At 28.3% G+C, this 14,604-nt stretch overlaps 1 protein-coding gene across 22 annotated transcripts in view; it reads right to left on the bottom strand.

Moving 5' to 3' along the window:
* The window catches only part of LOC107444790 (uncharacterized), a 77,400-nt gene that overhangs the window by 6,878 nt on the left and 55,918 nt on the right, over window positions 1–14,604 (bottom strand). For 5 of the 22 annotated variants that reach the window (XM_087164164.1, XM_043040409.3, XM_043040408.3 and 2 more), the window contains one exon: window positions 5,729–12,801. The exons of the other annotated variants lie outside the window; for them this stretch is intronic. In XM_087164164.1, the coding sequence (XP_087020290.1) occupies window positions 11,918–12,801 (884 nt within the window). In that variant the 3' untranslated portion in view covers window positions 5,729–11,917. Of the gene's footprint in view, window positions 1–5,728; window positions 12,802–14,604 lie in introns of those variants that run through there. 22 annotated transcript variants of the gene reach the window in all.

The raw sequence follows: 14,604 nt of genomic DNA, 5'->3' as shown, positions 1-14,604 counted from the left end.
ACATCTAAAGTGTTCAGAAGTTACGATCAAGCAATTTCTCGTACTTATCATTACAGTTTAGATCTTTTAGACGATTGATGGACGGACAATAAATTATAAACGGAAAATAGTGTTTTTGAACACCCTATGCTGAAAAATGTGGCAAACAATTCGTAATTCATAACAATTATTTTGGTTATTATATGTAAGAATTTCAAGAAATGTAGTAAATCTATCTTAAATATTTATAGAGATAATAAAATTTTTATGAAAAATCTAATTTTTATGCCTTGCGTTATTTTGCAATAATTTTAAAAATATTCAATAAAATTTAACAAAACATTTGGATCATTTTAAAATTAATCACACAATTGCTTTAAAATTTGAGAAAAAATTGTTTAAAACTGCCCAAAATATGAGTAAAGTAATTATACTATGCATGAGCGGGAAAATTTGTTTTTTTCTTCTTGATTTTATAGTGAATCATATTAAGCAACTAATGGAAAAAAAATCTGACTTAAATATATTAAAAATTTAAAAAATTTCAAGCCATTTTTAAGTAGTTTTCGTATCTTTTAGAAACGTTAAAAATGATTCCGGGTTTTCCACAAATTTTCTTTTTTTACTATTGAACAATAAAAAATGACACCGGCTTTATTAGGGATCATTCCCCTTAAAAGTGTCTTTTCGTTTGCACCTCTTCTTTTCTTAAATCATATTTCGATGTATGAACATTTATTGTAATGTATTACCATTCATAATTCATTGTCAATTATATATCATTGTTTTATGATACAAAATTATATATATAGAAAACCCCTTTTCAGTTCGAGCTTTTTTGTAAAGTACATAAACTACTTAGAAAATTGCTTGAAACTTTTTAATTTTTGAAGATATTAAAATTGAACTTTTTTCATTAGTTGCCACATACGATTCAATACAAAACTATGAAGAAGAATTCCTAAGTTTTTTCTGCACATTCGCAGTATAAAAATACTATTTTTATTACTTATATATTGCTTAGTCTTAAAAAATTTTTTAAAAAATTTTATGGAAAAAAATTTGTAACTTTAAATAGCTCTAAAAACTTTGTTTAATTGCATTGAATATTTTTAAAGCTATCCCATTCTCTTTGGTTAATACCTTTGTACCTTCAACCACTGAAATTTATAATTGTGTAGACCGGCAAATTCTATGAATTAATTCTTTTAAATGTTACGTCCAAGTGTCATTGAAATGCTTATAAAGTAAAGCGTAATATTTATGAATGAAATTTAAATAAGTCAAAGATTTAATGGGAAACGTTCTATATTCTTAGAACTTTATTCTAAAATGGGTATTAGCATACATACAGAGCTAGACTAAAATATGTGAGCTGGGTGTTCGTTAACGAACATTGTTAGTTAGCTAACAGAGTTAGTTAGCGAACAAAGTTTGCATAGTTAAGCAGAAGAGATTAGGCCTCTTAGTATACCCTGAATATTATTATAAGTATTTATAAGAATTCTTCAAAAAAATACTTGTAAAATATGTTATTTAAATTATATTTATTTATGAAGTCTTACCAGATACGGTAGAAGACAGAACATTTTGAAGACTTGAAATTCAGGAAATTAAATAATTATATAAAAAAACAACAACTTTTGCTTGATTTAGACTAAGAGACTAACAAGCTGGATTATAAGTTAATAAAATGGATAAATAATTATTTTTAAAATCAATTATGGTATTGGTATAGTAACTATGCTACAACTAATTAATAATTGAATTTTTTGTAAGCTGTTTTGGAAAAAAGCTCATATTAAAAAAGTGGTTATTTTTTAACAAAATGAATATTTTCTTTTATCTACTACTGTATTTTGTAAAAGAATATAAAACATTTGTTTCATGTAAAAAAATTCTCGTAGAAATCTCGCAAAATCACGTGACGTATGTAGCACGCTAGGTCAATATGGGTTAGAAACAAAAACATTTTTCAAGTGGACATGGAAAAGCATAGGATTATGGTAATGACTTTTATATTTCTTAAAACACAATTGAAATAATATCTTTCGATATTTTTTATAGTCAAGAAACATTATTTAAACACAACTTTTAAGTTCAAAAACGTATTTCTTAAAAAAAAACTTATTCTAAATTGCTTTTCGTCTTTCAAATTTAAGTAAAAATCAATCTTCATGGCAAACTTTTTGAATAAAAGGAAAATTTTGGTGTCAAGGATTTCTTGCCATAGAAAACTTATTTAAAAACAACTTATTTTGTTAAATCAATAAAATAAAGTCCTTTTAAATTGAATTACAGTTTCTTTCAGACTTACGTTCTAATAAAATTGTTTTTAACTAAAATTTGTCGAAAAAATTAAATTTGCTTAAAGAAGAAAACGTTAAGATAGCTTCAGTTAAAAAAATATTTTCGAAATTGTCATCCTTCAATTTCAATTTAAAATTACTTGTCGTTTTTATTGATAAAATAAGCTGAAAGAAGAAAAAACTGAAAACTCAATTTAGAGTTTAAATAATTTTACCGTGGGTGAAAAAAATGAAAATGGGAATGCAAATATAAAGTTTAAGAAGCATTGATAGAAATAGTAAAATCACCGACGGAAAGTTTTAGAATAAATAAAAAAAATCGTATTTTTTATGAGACTAGTTTATATGCAAATTATATTTCCCGCAATCGTCTTCGGATGGAACGTTTTGTTCTGAATATTTTATGCAAAGTTGTTAAACATAAAATGATGGGAAAATGCAGGGAAAAGAAAAATTTTAAGTTTAATATTATTATAAGCAATAATCTGAAAAACTGCAATCTATAACTTAAAACGTTATAAGACGTTAATTTTAAAACATTCAAGCAAGTTGTTATAAATAATATGGGCTTATTATTTAAAATCCTTATCAACAAATTTTTGCGCCTGAATATCGATAAAGAGTAGTAATTTACAAAGTAAAATTATTTGATTTAGATTATTCTCCCACTCATTGCTTAAAATAGAAAATAATATCTATTCATTTTGTATAGGAATTAAATAAAAATGCTATAAAATAGTATTATAAGAATAATTTTATAGTAATATTAGAAGAAATGTTAAAAAATAGTACATAGCAATGAATAATTTTTCATTGTAGGAACTTTGGGAGAGTTGTCAATATCGTTACAATAAATTACTTTTATTTGGTTAAACGCTGCGCAATATGATCGAAACATTGCATTACTTTTACATGGTGCAATTAGTTTTAAATTGTTACATTAATATTACATTATCGTAACATTACAGCATTAATTTTAAATTGTAAGAAAATTTCACGGTGAGTTGAACCGCTATATTCTTACAATTAACAACCTTAATTTAGTTAAAATTTGAGAATGTTATACTTATTAAGCTTGATTAATGTTACAATGGATCAACTTAAATGGAGACAATATTTTAATTTAATACTCTGCATTACTGTCTTTATTCAGTTTAATATTTAATACTAAGATTTTAGAAAATTTGCCCCATATTCCGGTTGGAAACCATGTTCTATTTGCACCATTCCGACACCATATAGGAATTAAATACTGATTCAATTTTTGAATAATAACAAAATTGGAATTAAATTTTTGTTTCGCATAGCTGTTATATATTTTTTATAAAGATATCATTAATGATAAAATGTAATATATTAAAAACTATAAAAACTAATAATAAAATAATCTATTAAATGCAATTTCATCTAATTATTTCCAATTAGAGTTCTGAAAGTTATTAAACAGTGTCGCTCGTAATGCTGTCTTATTATTATTGTTATTATAATTATTATTTTTATTTATATTATTGAAATCGATTTAGTGGAATGCACCGAACTATTAGCCAAAATTATACATGCAATCTAGCTATAAAAATCTAGTCAAGACAACAGCACGTAAGAGACAAAAAGACTGGCTTATACCATGGAAAAGCACAATTGTACATTTGTATAATAATTGTAAATAATTCTTCTTAGCAATTTTAACTGTTAGATTAGTTAGGCAATCAAGTTTCAACACAATATTTTTTTATATAAGTAGATTTGTTTTACTTTAATTTTCCTTTCTTTTTGAATTCTTTAAAATTTCTTTTTTATTTCTTAATAAGTTTTATCTTAGGATAATTATATATATATATATATATATACATATATATATATATATATATATATATATATATATATATATATATATATATATATATATATATATATATATATATATATATATATATATATATATATATATATATATATATATATATATATATATATATATATATATTATAGTTAATATTTGCTTTTGGAGAGTGTGTGACGCACTTTAGAAGAGCTACATAAATTTACAAAATCGTTTTTTTTTTATTTAAGGCAATGTGCACATTTTTCAATTTGCTAATTAAATTTGCTATATCAAAATATAATTATGGGTCATTTAGTACAGAAATTCATTTAGTATTTATGGTAAGATGTTTGCGCAAATAGTATATACTGAGATTGATTTATTCATGAGTTTCAATGTCTTAAATAGGCGTAACAAAAAATAGTAGTCAGTTTATTTCAAATTAAGGGAATCTAAATTAATAGTTTAATTACATAGGCAGTTGTGCAAATTGTCTACAAAAACAAAAGTAAATTATTTTCAAATTGCTTAAAGTGTATACTTTTATTAAAGTTACACGTTCTTAAATTTCCCATAAATAAAAAAACAATTAATATACATATAATAGCATATTGATCATTAAATTCTAAAGTGCTTAATTATAATTTTAAATGCAAAACATTATTTAATAAGACATACCGACACATTTCAGTAGCAGCAATAGTCGATTTTAATCAATAGCAAATACATTAGCTTGCCCAGATTTAGGTAGTCAGTCTAATTGAAATCTCATTGTTGTGTTGTTAGAAAATCGATAAATTTGGGCAAATGGGAATTTAATTTGCTACATGGTGCAAATAACTATAAACTTCAGTGTGCTTTACCTTTGGGATTGAAACAGACCATTCCAAAGATTAATTCTCAATGAAGACTAACACAAAAGTTACCATGAATGTGAAGAAGTTAAAATTTATCTGATAAAGTAAGTTTTAATTGAAATGTATAACTATTTTTTTAAAATAAGTATCGGAAACTAAAACTTTAAAATTAATTACTTAGAAGATAACATGTTCTCATGAAAATATCACCGATCTCAAATTTTATTTCATGATGAAGTTCAGATTGATTCTGACAATTCCAAAATATCTCTAACTTTTTTAAATTTTATCTTCTGTCAAAATTTCCTGTAGGATTTTTCTAAGAATCTTAGTATCACTTTTTTTTTAGATTTCTGCCTGTTTTTGGCATTCTTTGCTTGTAACTTCAAATGTCAACATTTAGGGAAATACTGATTCACCTAAACTTTGGTAGAGAATGTATTATACCTTTACCGCATATGCACTGGGGTCAGTGTAAGATTATGAGCCCATTAAGAGTGCTTTTTCTTTCAGATCGAACTCAACTATCTAAAGGGAGAAAAATTAAATTATATTATTTTTTTTATTCAATTTTCCATCCTTTTTTTAAAATCCTAAATTTCGTCCTTTTCTTTAATCCTAAAATCATCCTTTTTTTAAAATCCTAAAATCCTAAATTTAATATCTGAAATCCTGAAATCCTAAATTTTGATCTTACAATCAAAATTTAGAATTCCAGGAGTGTGGTATTTGAGATTATTTATTCCTTTTTTTTGCCAAAATTATACCAATATTACTATTTTATCAGCATTTTGTGAGAGGCAGTATAATATTATACGTGGTAGTATAGTATTATACATTTGTCTGCTTTTGGAGTTTTGATAAATATATATGTTTTTGTTTAAATAACGTTAAGAGAAATTTTAGCGTCATCCAAATCTGTTTTCATAAGTTTAAACCGTAAACTAAACTAAACTAAACTTAGTGGTGCGACAGCCCATAGAGGGCCAAGGCCTACTGTGCCCATCTCAGTTTTCTTAACCTTGAGCTCTGGGGTGCATGAGCAAATGTTCTGGTTAGGTAGTCAGCCGAACGCGGAACCTCCAGTGTTTACTTACCAAGCATGCTTGGTACTCATTTATCGACCCACTGAAGGGACGAAAGGCTGAGTCAACCTTGCCCGACCCGAGGATCGAACCCAGGACCTGTGGCACGGGAGGGCGAAGCGCTACCACTCAGCCACTGGGCGTCTAAGTTTAAACTGTTGCAAAATTAAATTCCAAAAATACTTAAAGCAGACAAATATTTTCCTTTAAATTACCCTAAGAGAAAAAGTATGGTCAAAGCTACCAGAATATGGTAAAATCAACCATGTTTCTGGCAGTATGGAAACACACAAAAAAAACTTTCTTTTTCGTATCGTATTTTAAAATCGTATTTTGCCATGTAAAACTATATACTTTAAAATGATGTAAAAATTGTATACCTTACAATTTAAAATTCTACTATGATTAAATAAAATAATAAAAAGTAATATTTACTTTTTCAATTGCCTTAAAGTGTTATTGCGATATAAGCAAAAAGTAAAATTAACATTATGGGGTCCAAACTATGAATCGCTCCCCAGACCAAACTATGGGAACCATGTTTTCCAGATTGCCTCTATTGCCCCAGAAATCCAAATTCGTTGTAAAAAACGTATGTTTATTCCGTAGAGTTGAATCTAAGGTTTACTCTATGGTTTATTCAGAGAAAGTGCGTTTTCGTAGCTTAAAATATCGTCTGCGCTAGCTAATTAGCTTATTTGAGGTCACCTTCCCGAACCATTAAGATTGATTCCTAGAACGCGAAGATCCGATCATTAGATCAAAAGTTATTCAGGGTATGGTCTGTTTTTTTTTTGTCACACTCTACTCTGGACAGGTTATTAGTAGGAGCAACAGTTAGAACATCTATTTAGAACAATTAAGTTTAAACAATTAAGTCCTAAACTCTTTAATTTAATGTAGTTAATACGATTATTTCCTTGCTACTGAATAAATATACCTGTATTATTTTTATTAAATTTTATTTTAAATCGATTAACTGGTAGACAAACTATGCAAAAAAAAAAGTATATTTAATTATTGCATTTTTCTAACTATTACACTAATGGAATTTTGAATGTAAAATATCTGATAGTATTCAAATTAGACTGTATCCAACAATTTTTTTCTACTTTTTAGCTTATTTGAGAAACTCTCTTACGCGTTAGTGAAAAGAGATTAATCGGAAATTTATTCATTTGAGGCCAGGAAATTTACATTTGTTTTTGTTAAATTCGCCACTCATTAAATTCTCATAAATCATATTGCTTTTGGATGAAATTTCGCTTTGTAAAGAATTTATTACTTTTCTTCACTAGTCTAGACAGATCAAATATTTTTTTATGTTCTTAAATAGTTTATTTTCCTTTAAAATTAGTTTAAATGTCTTTGAGAGTTCTGTAAAAATTGAAATTTCTTTAATTTGAATATATAGAGTTATTTATACGTAGTTATTTATAGTATTGTTTTTAATTTAAACGTATTAACTAAATCATAAATTACAAGCAAATAATCTATCTGATCCATAAATCATAAGAAAATTTAATGGCTTAAAACTCATAAGTGTATAAGTGTATTCCAAACACAAATTAAATCAGGGTATTTTTTTAATAATATTGCTTATTGTATACTTATTTTTGGATTCATTTTCGAAAACAATATAATATAAACTATTTTAATCAGAGACTTATAATTAATTTTTAGGCAAGTAAAGAGCAGGAAAAAATTTACGAAATGTATCGAAATATAGCTATTCAATTTCAAAGTCAACATATGTTGTCATAGTTAAAATTAGAATGAAGCTTGAATGAAATTAGAAGTAAAATTCAGTAGAAACGGGACAAGAATTTTCTGATGAAGTAATGTTGAAACTATATAAAATAATGTGTAGGTTTTTGAAACTATTTCGCTTCCTTCGACAATCAAACTAATTTCGATGCTTTTAATTTCTCACCTGTTTTTTTTTTCTTATTTAATGTGGTATGCAATTTGCTTTACTTTATTTTAGAAAAAAAGCTCTATAAACACATCTTAAGAATTATATTCTGTTGCAAGTTAAGAAAAAACCACTTCCTCTACGGAGAGAGCCTATTTGCATCGAAGTGCATGCCAAAAAGATGCCAAGCTCCCAGCTGGAACTTATATGAATATCGCCAACTCTTGAAGCAAAAATGCTCAGCCTCCTTTTTTCTTGCTTTCTTATTAATAATAATAGCAGCTATTAACAAGAACAATCAATTAACAAGTAATGAACATGAAATCTAAATATCGTAAAAAATATAAGTTTTTTTTTGTTCGCATTTAAAGTAACTGATTATTATTAAATATTAAATATTATTTCTCGCAGACGATTTTCTCTTACAATAAAACAAAAGTAAAAATTCTTTATTTCGCATTTGATTTGTTAAGAACATGTCAGTATAAGACGCGTCTTTTTTAGTTATTCAATCAAATTCAATAATCTTGCAACTTCATATTTGTCAACGTTGTTTGTTTTTCAAAAACGAGTATTCTCCTTATTTATCTAAATATGTCGCCAAGTCTAGGATTTCAGTAAAGCTACGAAACTACAACCTTTCCTTTTAAATAATACTGTGATGATTTTTAATACTATACATCTTAAAAGATAGCTCGAGGGAAATTTCCGTTTGACTTGTTTAACTTTTAAAAGCTTTCATATTGTTTTGAAAACATTGTTGTGTAACTTAATAACGAAATAAAGCGAAACTATTGGTTGTCAAGGATGATTACATAAATCCTATATAGCAATGATCTTTTCTTAACTTGCAACGAAGTATAGGAATACGTAATTTACTTTGCGCGTATCATATTTTACATAAAAAAAATAAGTGCAACATTGTAGACATGCTGTGAGATCAGTTCTTATTCTCACAAGTCTAATTACAATTTTATAGTATGATTTATCTTAGATAAGATTGCAAAAATATAACTCTTTCAGTGATGGGTTACTAAAAACTCTCTACTTTATTTTCGACAATTTTATCTACCAAAAAATCATGATTTAACACTTATAACTTTTTTTAATGAAAATTTTAATTTCTGTTATAAAAGTGAAGTAAACATTTACAGTTTTATTATGGCCATTGGCAATTTTATTTTTCTATGGAAAATTTCGTTTCAAATTACCACAAATGGGTTAAAATTTATAATTTTACTTGCGTCCCTAATTTATCTAATTTTTCATAAGTAAATTTCAATTGCTTAGAGTTTTGACTTGAAACTGCTAATGGGAAATAAACTATAGAATAACAAGTTACTTTTTGAAGTTGTCCGATTTCTAGATTTAGTTATTTTTTATTGCTTGTTACACTAAAAGGTGTACTTCAATCTGACTTAAACTTACAGCAAATTATTATTTATTACAAAAAAAAAGAGTTCAATAGGAGTTTAAATTATTGCTAAGTTATCAACGTGAAATCATATCATTAAGTGAAATCATATAAACTCACCGTGTTTTAGAGACACGATTGAGGTATCTATATATTTAGTAATATAGATGTCACTGAGACTGGTAAAGACCGAAATTGATGATAGTCGATTTTTATCGGTGAATGTCGGGAGGTAAATATTTATTCGATATTTTAATATCGGATTAGGGTGGATTAGGGAAAATATCCCTGTTAAGAATGCCTGACAGGTGATGAAAAATAACCAGTATTATCTACCCTAATGTTTCTGAAGAATAAAAATCTTTGAATAGTATACACTTGTCCGGTATTTCCTACACTGAGGATTTTTCTTATCTTTCCCAATCTGATAACAAACCAGATCTAGCATATATTTCGGATACTTACTAAAGCGACAATGTGATTATTGGCATTCACCGGTGAAAGTGTAAAATCACAAATTTCGGTTTTTCTCAATCTCATAGACGCATATACAATTACGAAATTTATAGATCAATAATGTCTCCAAAACACGGCGGATTTGTAATATCTCACTATACCATAATTTAAACTCTTATTGGTCACCTTTTTTTTTTAATAGTGTATAAGATTCCGTTGTGAGTTTAAGTCACTTTGAAGCAATATTTTTAGTATGAGCAATAAATAATTACTAAAACAAGAGTTCAGAGAATATTAACTATAGTTATTGTTTAAATTAAAATATACAAAATTAAATTCATGCCAAATCGGCTATTACATATAATTCAGGCTTTCACCTAAGCGCTATGTGTTTGTTTATATTTACGGATGAAATTAGATATTTTTCAGATTTGTGTTTCACGCTGACATATATAAAGTATTTAGTTTTTATTATAATTGGTGCATGAAAATTTACGAAAAGGCTAATTCAATAAAAGGAACATTTTTGATAATAGAAATAGTAATCGAATCAGTATTTCTTACACATTTTTAGGCAAAAAATAAACTTAGCCAATGTTCATTTTGATGCATAGTAACTAAGGAACTAAATATTTGAAATAAGTATAAAAGTAACAAATATATTTATTTTCGAGCAAAAGATGATTAGTTGTAATATTTTTAGCACTTGTTAAACGAATTCTTAAATGCTTCAGATAATCCCAATTTCTTATGAATATTTTAATTAAATTTTTGTGACGGAAATCAAAACAAATAAGACTTTTTCTATAATTTTGGTAGTGACAAAATAAATTTTAATCTGATATTTTCATTTTCTTGACTAAAGCATGAAGTTCTGACATTTTATAATGAAATTTGTTTGCGTATTCTCTTCAAATATTGAGATAAAAGAAAACTGTTTTCAATTAAGGCGGAGAGAAAATTTAATTTAAAAGTGATTGTGAAGAATGAAAAAAAATTATCTTGCTTAATCCATAATTATAATTTTCTTTTTGTTATCTTAAGTCTAAGAAGTATTTGTTAAAACTGAAAACAATTAAGTAGCATAAATTTACCAATATTTTTTATTAGATAAATTAGTATTATAATTGTTGGTTTGTATATCAGATTAAATAGCTCAATAAATAAAAAATAAGTCATTATTAATATCGAAAAAGGATTATAAAAATAATTATAATTAATTATATTTTTAAAAAGGTTTTAATGAGAATAGTTTTGTTTTATTGTTTACTTATCCTAATTTGTTTTAAAAAACAAAAATTAAAAAAGATTAATATAGAATAATATTATTAGAGAGGTGATTAAGGAAAAATGTAATAATGTTCAAAATGTAAAAATCTTAAATTGAATTCTAATCTTCTTTTAATTTTGAAATTACTACTTTAATACTTGTTTTTTCTTAATTATCGATAGGAAAAAAATGTGTTTCTACAAACAATTCAAACACTAGACAATATTTTATTCTCGCTAACTAGACCCACACACTATAAGAATTGAGTTCATGATATTCGAAAGCTGGAAGTTAAACCACGTGATAAGGATTACAAACTCATACTTTTATTTTCGTTATTTTTTTTTATATTTCCAATGCAGCAGGCTATATAGACATTATCCTACTGCCGTACAGATATCAAAAGAAAAGAAAAATACAAATGCAGAAATATATGAAATATACAAAATACAAAAACAAAAGCAAAACATCAAACACAAAACTTAAATCAAGAACTTAAATTGGACAAAAGTTCTCTGGCCTCCCAGTATCGGGAGTAGATGCAGTTCTTTGTGAGAACTGAACAGTTGAGAAGAGGTTCAGCGTTCATCGTCGCACCACTGCGGTAGAGGGGCCAGGCAGGATTATCCACTATTTTAAGACGGAAAAGATGGGTGTTTAAGCAATCGTGCTTGGTAGCAAGACGAAAGGCAGCTACAGCACTGCTTCTTGGGCAATCGGGGAGATTAAGGATGTCATTTCTCCACCATTTTTTTTTTGTTCGTTCTTTTAGCAATGATATATGTGTTGTCTTAATTGCATGATTAATCATTAACGAAGTGGACTTATAGCTAACCAAGTTATTTGGGGCTTGATTAACAAAGCAACCTTTTTTGGCCAGAGCATCAGCTTTTTCGTTGCCGGGGATACTACAGTGGGATGGGATCCATTGTAAGGCAATTGTTTTATATTTTTCACCTCTATCTCTGTCATTAAAGATCTACATTTCCCTATGGACAAAGAGCTAGGGGCTTGAGAGTAGTTGGCAATGACCAGAATCGCAGCTTGGGAATCCGAGAAGATGACAGCTTGATCGAAAAGAGAAGGACGAGCATTTAAATGAGTTAAAGCTACTTTGATTGCCTTAACCTCACTATCAAAAGCAGTCTGGGCTGTTCCCAACGAAAGATAGTGGGAGAAATGCTCACAAGAAATACCAGCACCGGCAACGCCATCCATCTCAAGCTTTGAGCCATCTGTATATATGTGCAACCATGAATCAAGAGGAAAACGATTGTGGATAGTTTTCCTCCCCGCGCTGAACAAAGCTGCTGTACAATCTTGGACTTTTAAGACAGGATTTATAAGGTCCAGGTGATATAATATTTTGCTAGCTTCCATAGGGTTTAAGGAGGGAAGCAACGATTCAATCCGGGAAGGTATATCGAATTCACCCATCACTTTTAATACAACTTGAAGATAGCCGTCCTGAGTCTTCAGCCTACGAGGTTCAGACTTGGTCAACATAACGCTATGAGGTAGGCGAATTAGTTTCTGATAGAGCTTCAAAGCTGATTTCTTTATTTCATATTGTATAGGGAATTCATTGGTATATAGCAGAAGTGCGTCAATGGGTGTGGTCTTGACACCATCGGTGACAAGACGAAGTGCATTATTTTGCAGTCGTTCCAGTCTATTTATACCACCCTCAGATACTGTAATAAGAGGAGCGTTACAGTAAGTCATGACAGGTTTTATAAAAGTCTTATAGGTATCAAGTAGAGTTGTGGTAGCACAGCCCCACTTAACTCCTGCCAGGCGTTTAAGGAGTAGCATGCGCTTCTCAGCCCGTTGCTTGATATCATCAATATATAATTTCCAAGTGAGTTTACGATCGAAAATTACTCCTAAGTTATTAGTACTCTCACTACACGGTAGGGCTATATAGTTATACGATATATGTAGTTGTAATGGTTGGTGATATAATGAAAAGGTTTGGTAGGTTGTTTTCACCGTGTTGACGATCATATTGTTTTCTAAACACCAGGAAAGGAGTCTGGACATGGCGTTATTTAGGGAAATTTCAAGTCTCTCGTTTGCTCTTTTTTTTTGCTCTTATTTTCGTTATAGTATGCCTAATAGTCTTATAGTAGTCATAAATGTATGGTGAACTCCCTACGAAGCAACTTAATTTCTTGTAATTGAATTCATATTTTAATCGAGAGGACTAAACAATCAATTTCATATTCGGTGGAATTGAGATTCGAATCTAAGCGTTGACACCACAATACTTCTATCATTCATACGACAAATGAAGAATTTCCAGTGTCCTACACTCCTTATTTAGTTACCCTGGACTATTGGAATGAGTAATTCTCATTCACGTATAGATGGCAGGACCCAATGCTGCTTAACACATGTGAATCTAGAATTTTCATACTCTCACGATACGTGAAACAACCACTTCAAAAACTAAATTAAACCACATTCCGCGGCTCATTTGATAAAGCGCAACTCAGCCACAACCTATCTTTAATGCTCCTTACAAAACTAAAAGCTTAGCTCCAGCGTCGAGTTAAAATTCCTTTTTGCGGTTTTGAAAACATGGTTGCATTACATGGTTTAAAACTATACATTTCGTATAGTTTTGCATTTATGGTTTCTTAATTCACACCAATTGTAAGCGGTGGGTAAAGGTAAAGAAATGTTTTTAACCGTAATTTTTACGGTTAACTGGACGGACTGACAGCTGCCTTTTATTTACCATAATTTAAGAAAAAAATAATTCTAAAAGTGTATTGTTTTTACTTCATTCATGTATTTCTGCATGTTTTAGTTCGTATTTTTTTCCAAAATTTTTATTCCTTTTATAAATATCCACTTATATTTCTGATTTCAATGTCATTTCTTAATTTTCTCGATTAAATCGCAAAAAGGTGGTAAAATTTTAAGTGAATTCATTTCAAATATCGAGAAAAATTAGCTACGTAGAGACCGAGGGTGAGCGGTATTGGTTCTCGTTTAACTGTTCTACCGTAAATTTGCTCGACTTCGGATGCAGGTCGTCGGACTACCGAAGCGGGGGTGCCATCCCCCCTGCAGAGGATCAAAATTGTGATGGCATGTCTTCGGATCATCCTCAGGGATGTTTCCCAGACCGTCGCCAATAGCCCATTGTGCAGCTCTAGTGCGACGTAAATGAACTACAACTACAACAACGAGAAAAATTCGAATGTAATTTATAATTTTTAATCAATATAATATAATTCTATCATTTTATTATATGATATTGTTTGTTTTGTCTTTCCCTAAATTATAATTTCCTGATATATATGCATAAAAAAATAAAGTATTTTATTTTTTTAAAATGTTTTCCCTTTGTCTGATAAAATTATAGTGATAAAAAATAACATTTGAGTACATTAAATCTGATGCTATAAAAATTTCTGAGACATTAACTTTTAAAAGCTCTACTTTGTACATAATTTGTTTTTGATGGTACGTGTAACGCTAAAATG

The sequence above is a fragment of the Parasteatoda tepidariorum genome, chromosome 5 (genome assembly GCF_982258835.1).
Source record: "Parasteatoda tepidariorum strain Cologne lab strain chromosome 5, Ptep-v5.0, whole genome shotgun sequence".
Taxonomy (NCBI): Eukaryota; Metazoa; Arthropoda; class Arachnida; order Araneae; family Theridiidae; genus Parasteatoda; species Parasteatoda tepidariorum.
Note: the sequence above shows the minus strand (reverse complement) of the source record. Positions and strands in the feature narration are given on the sequence as shown.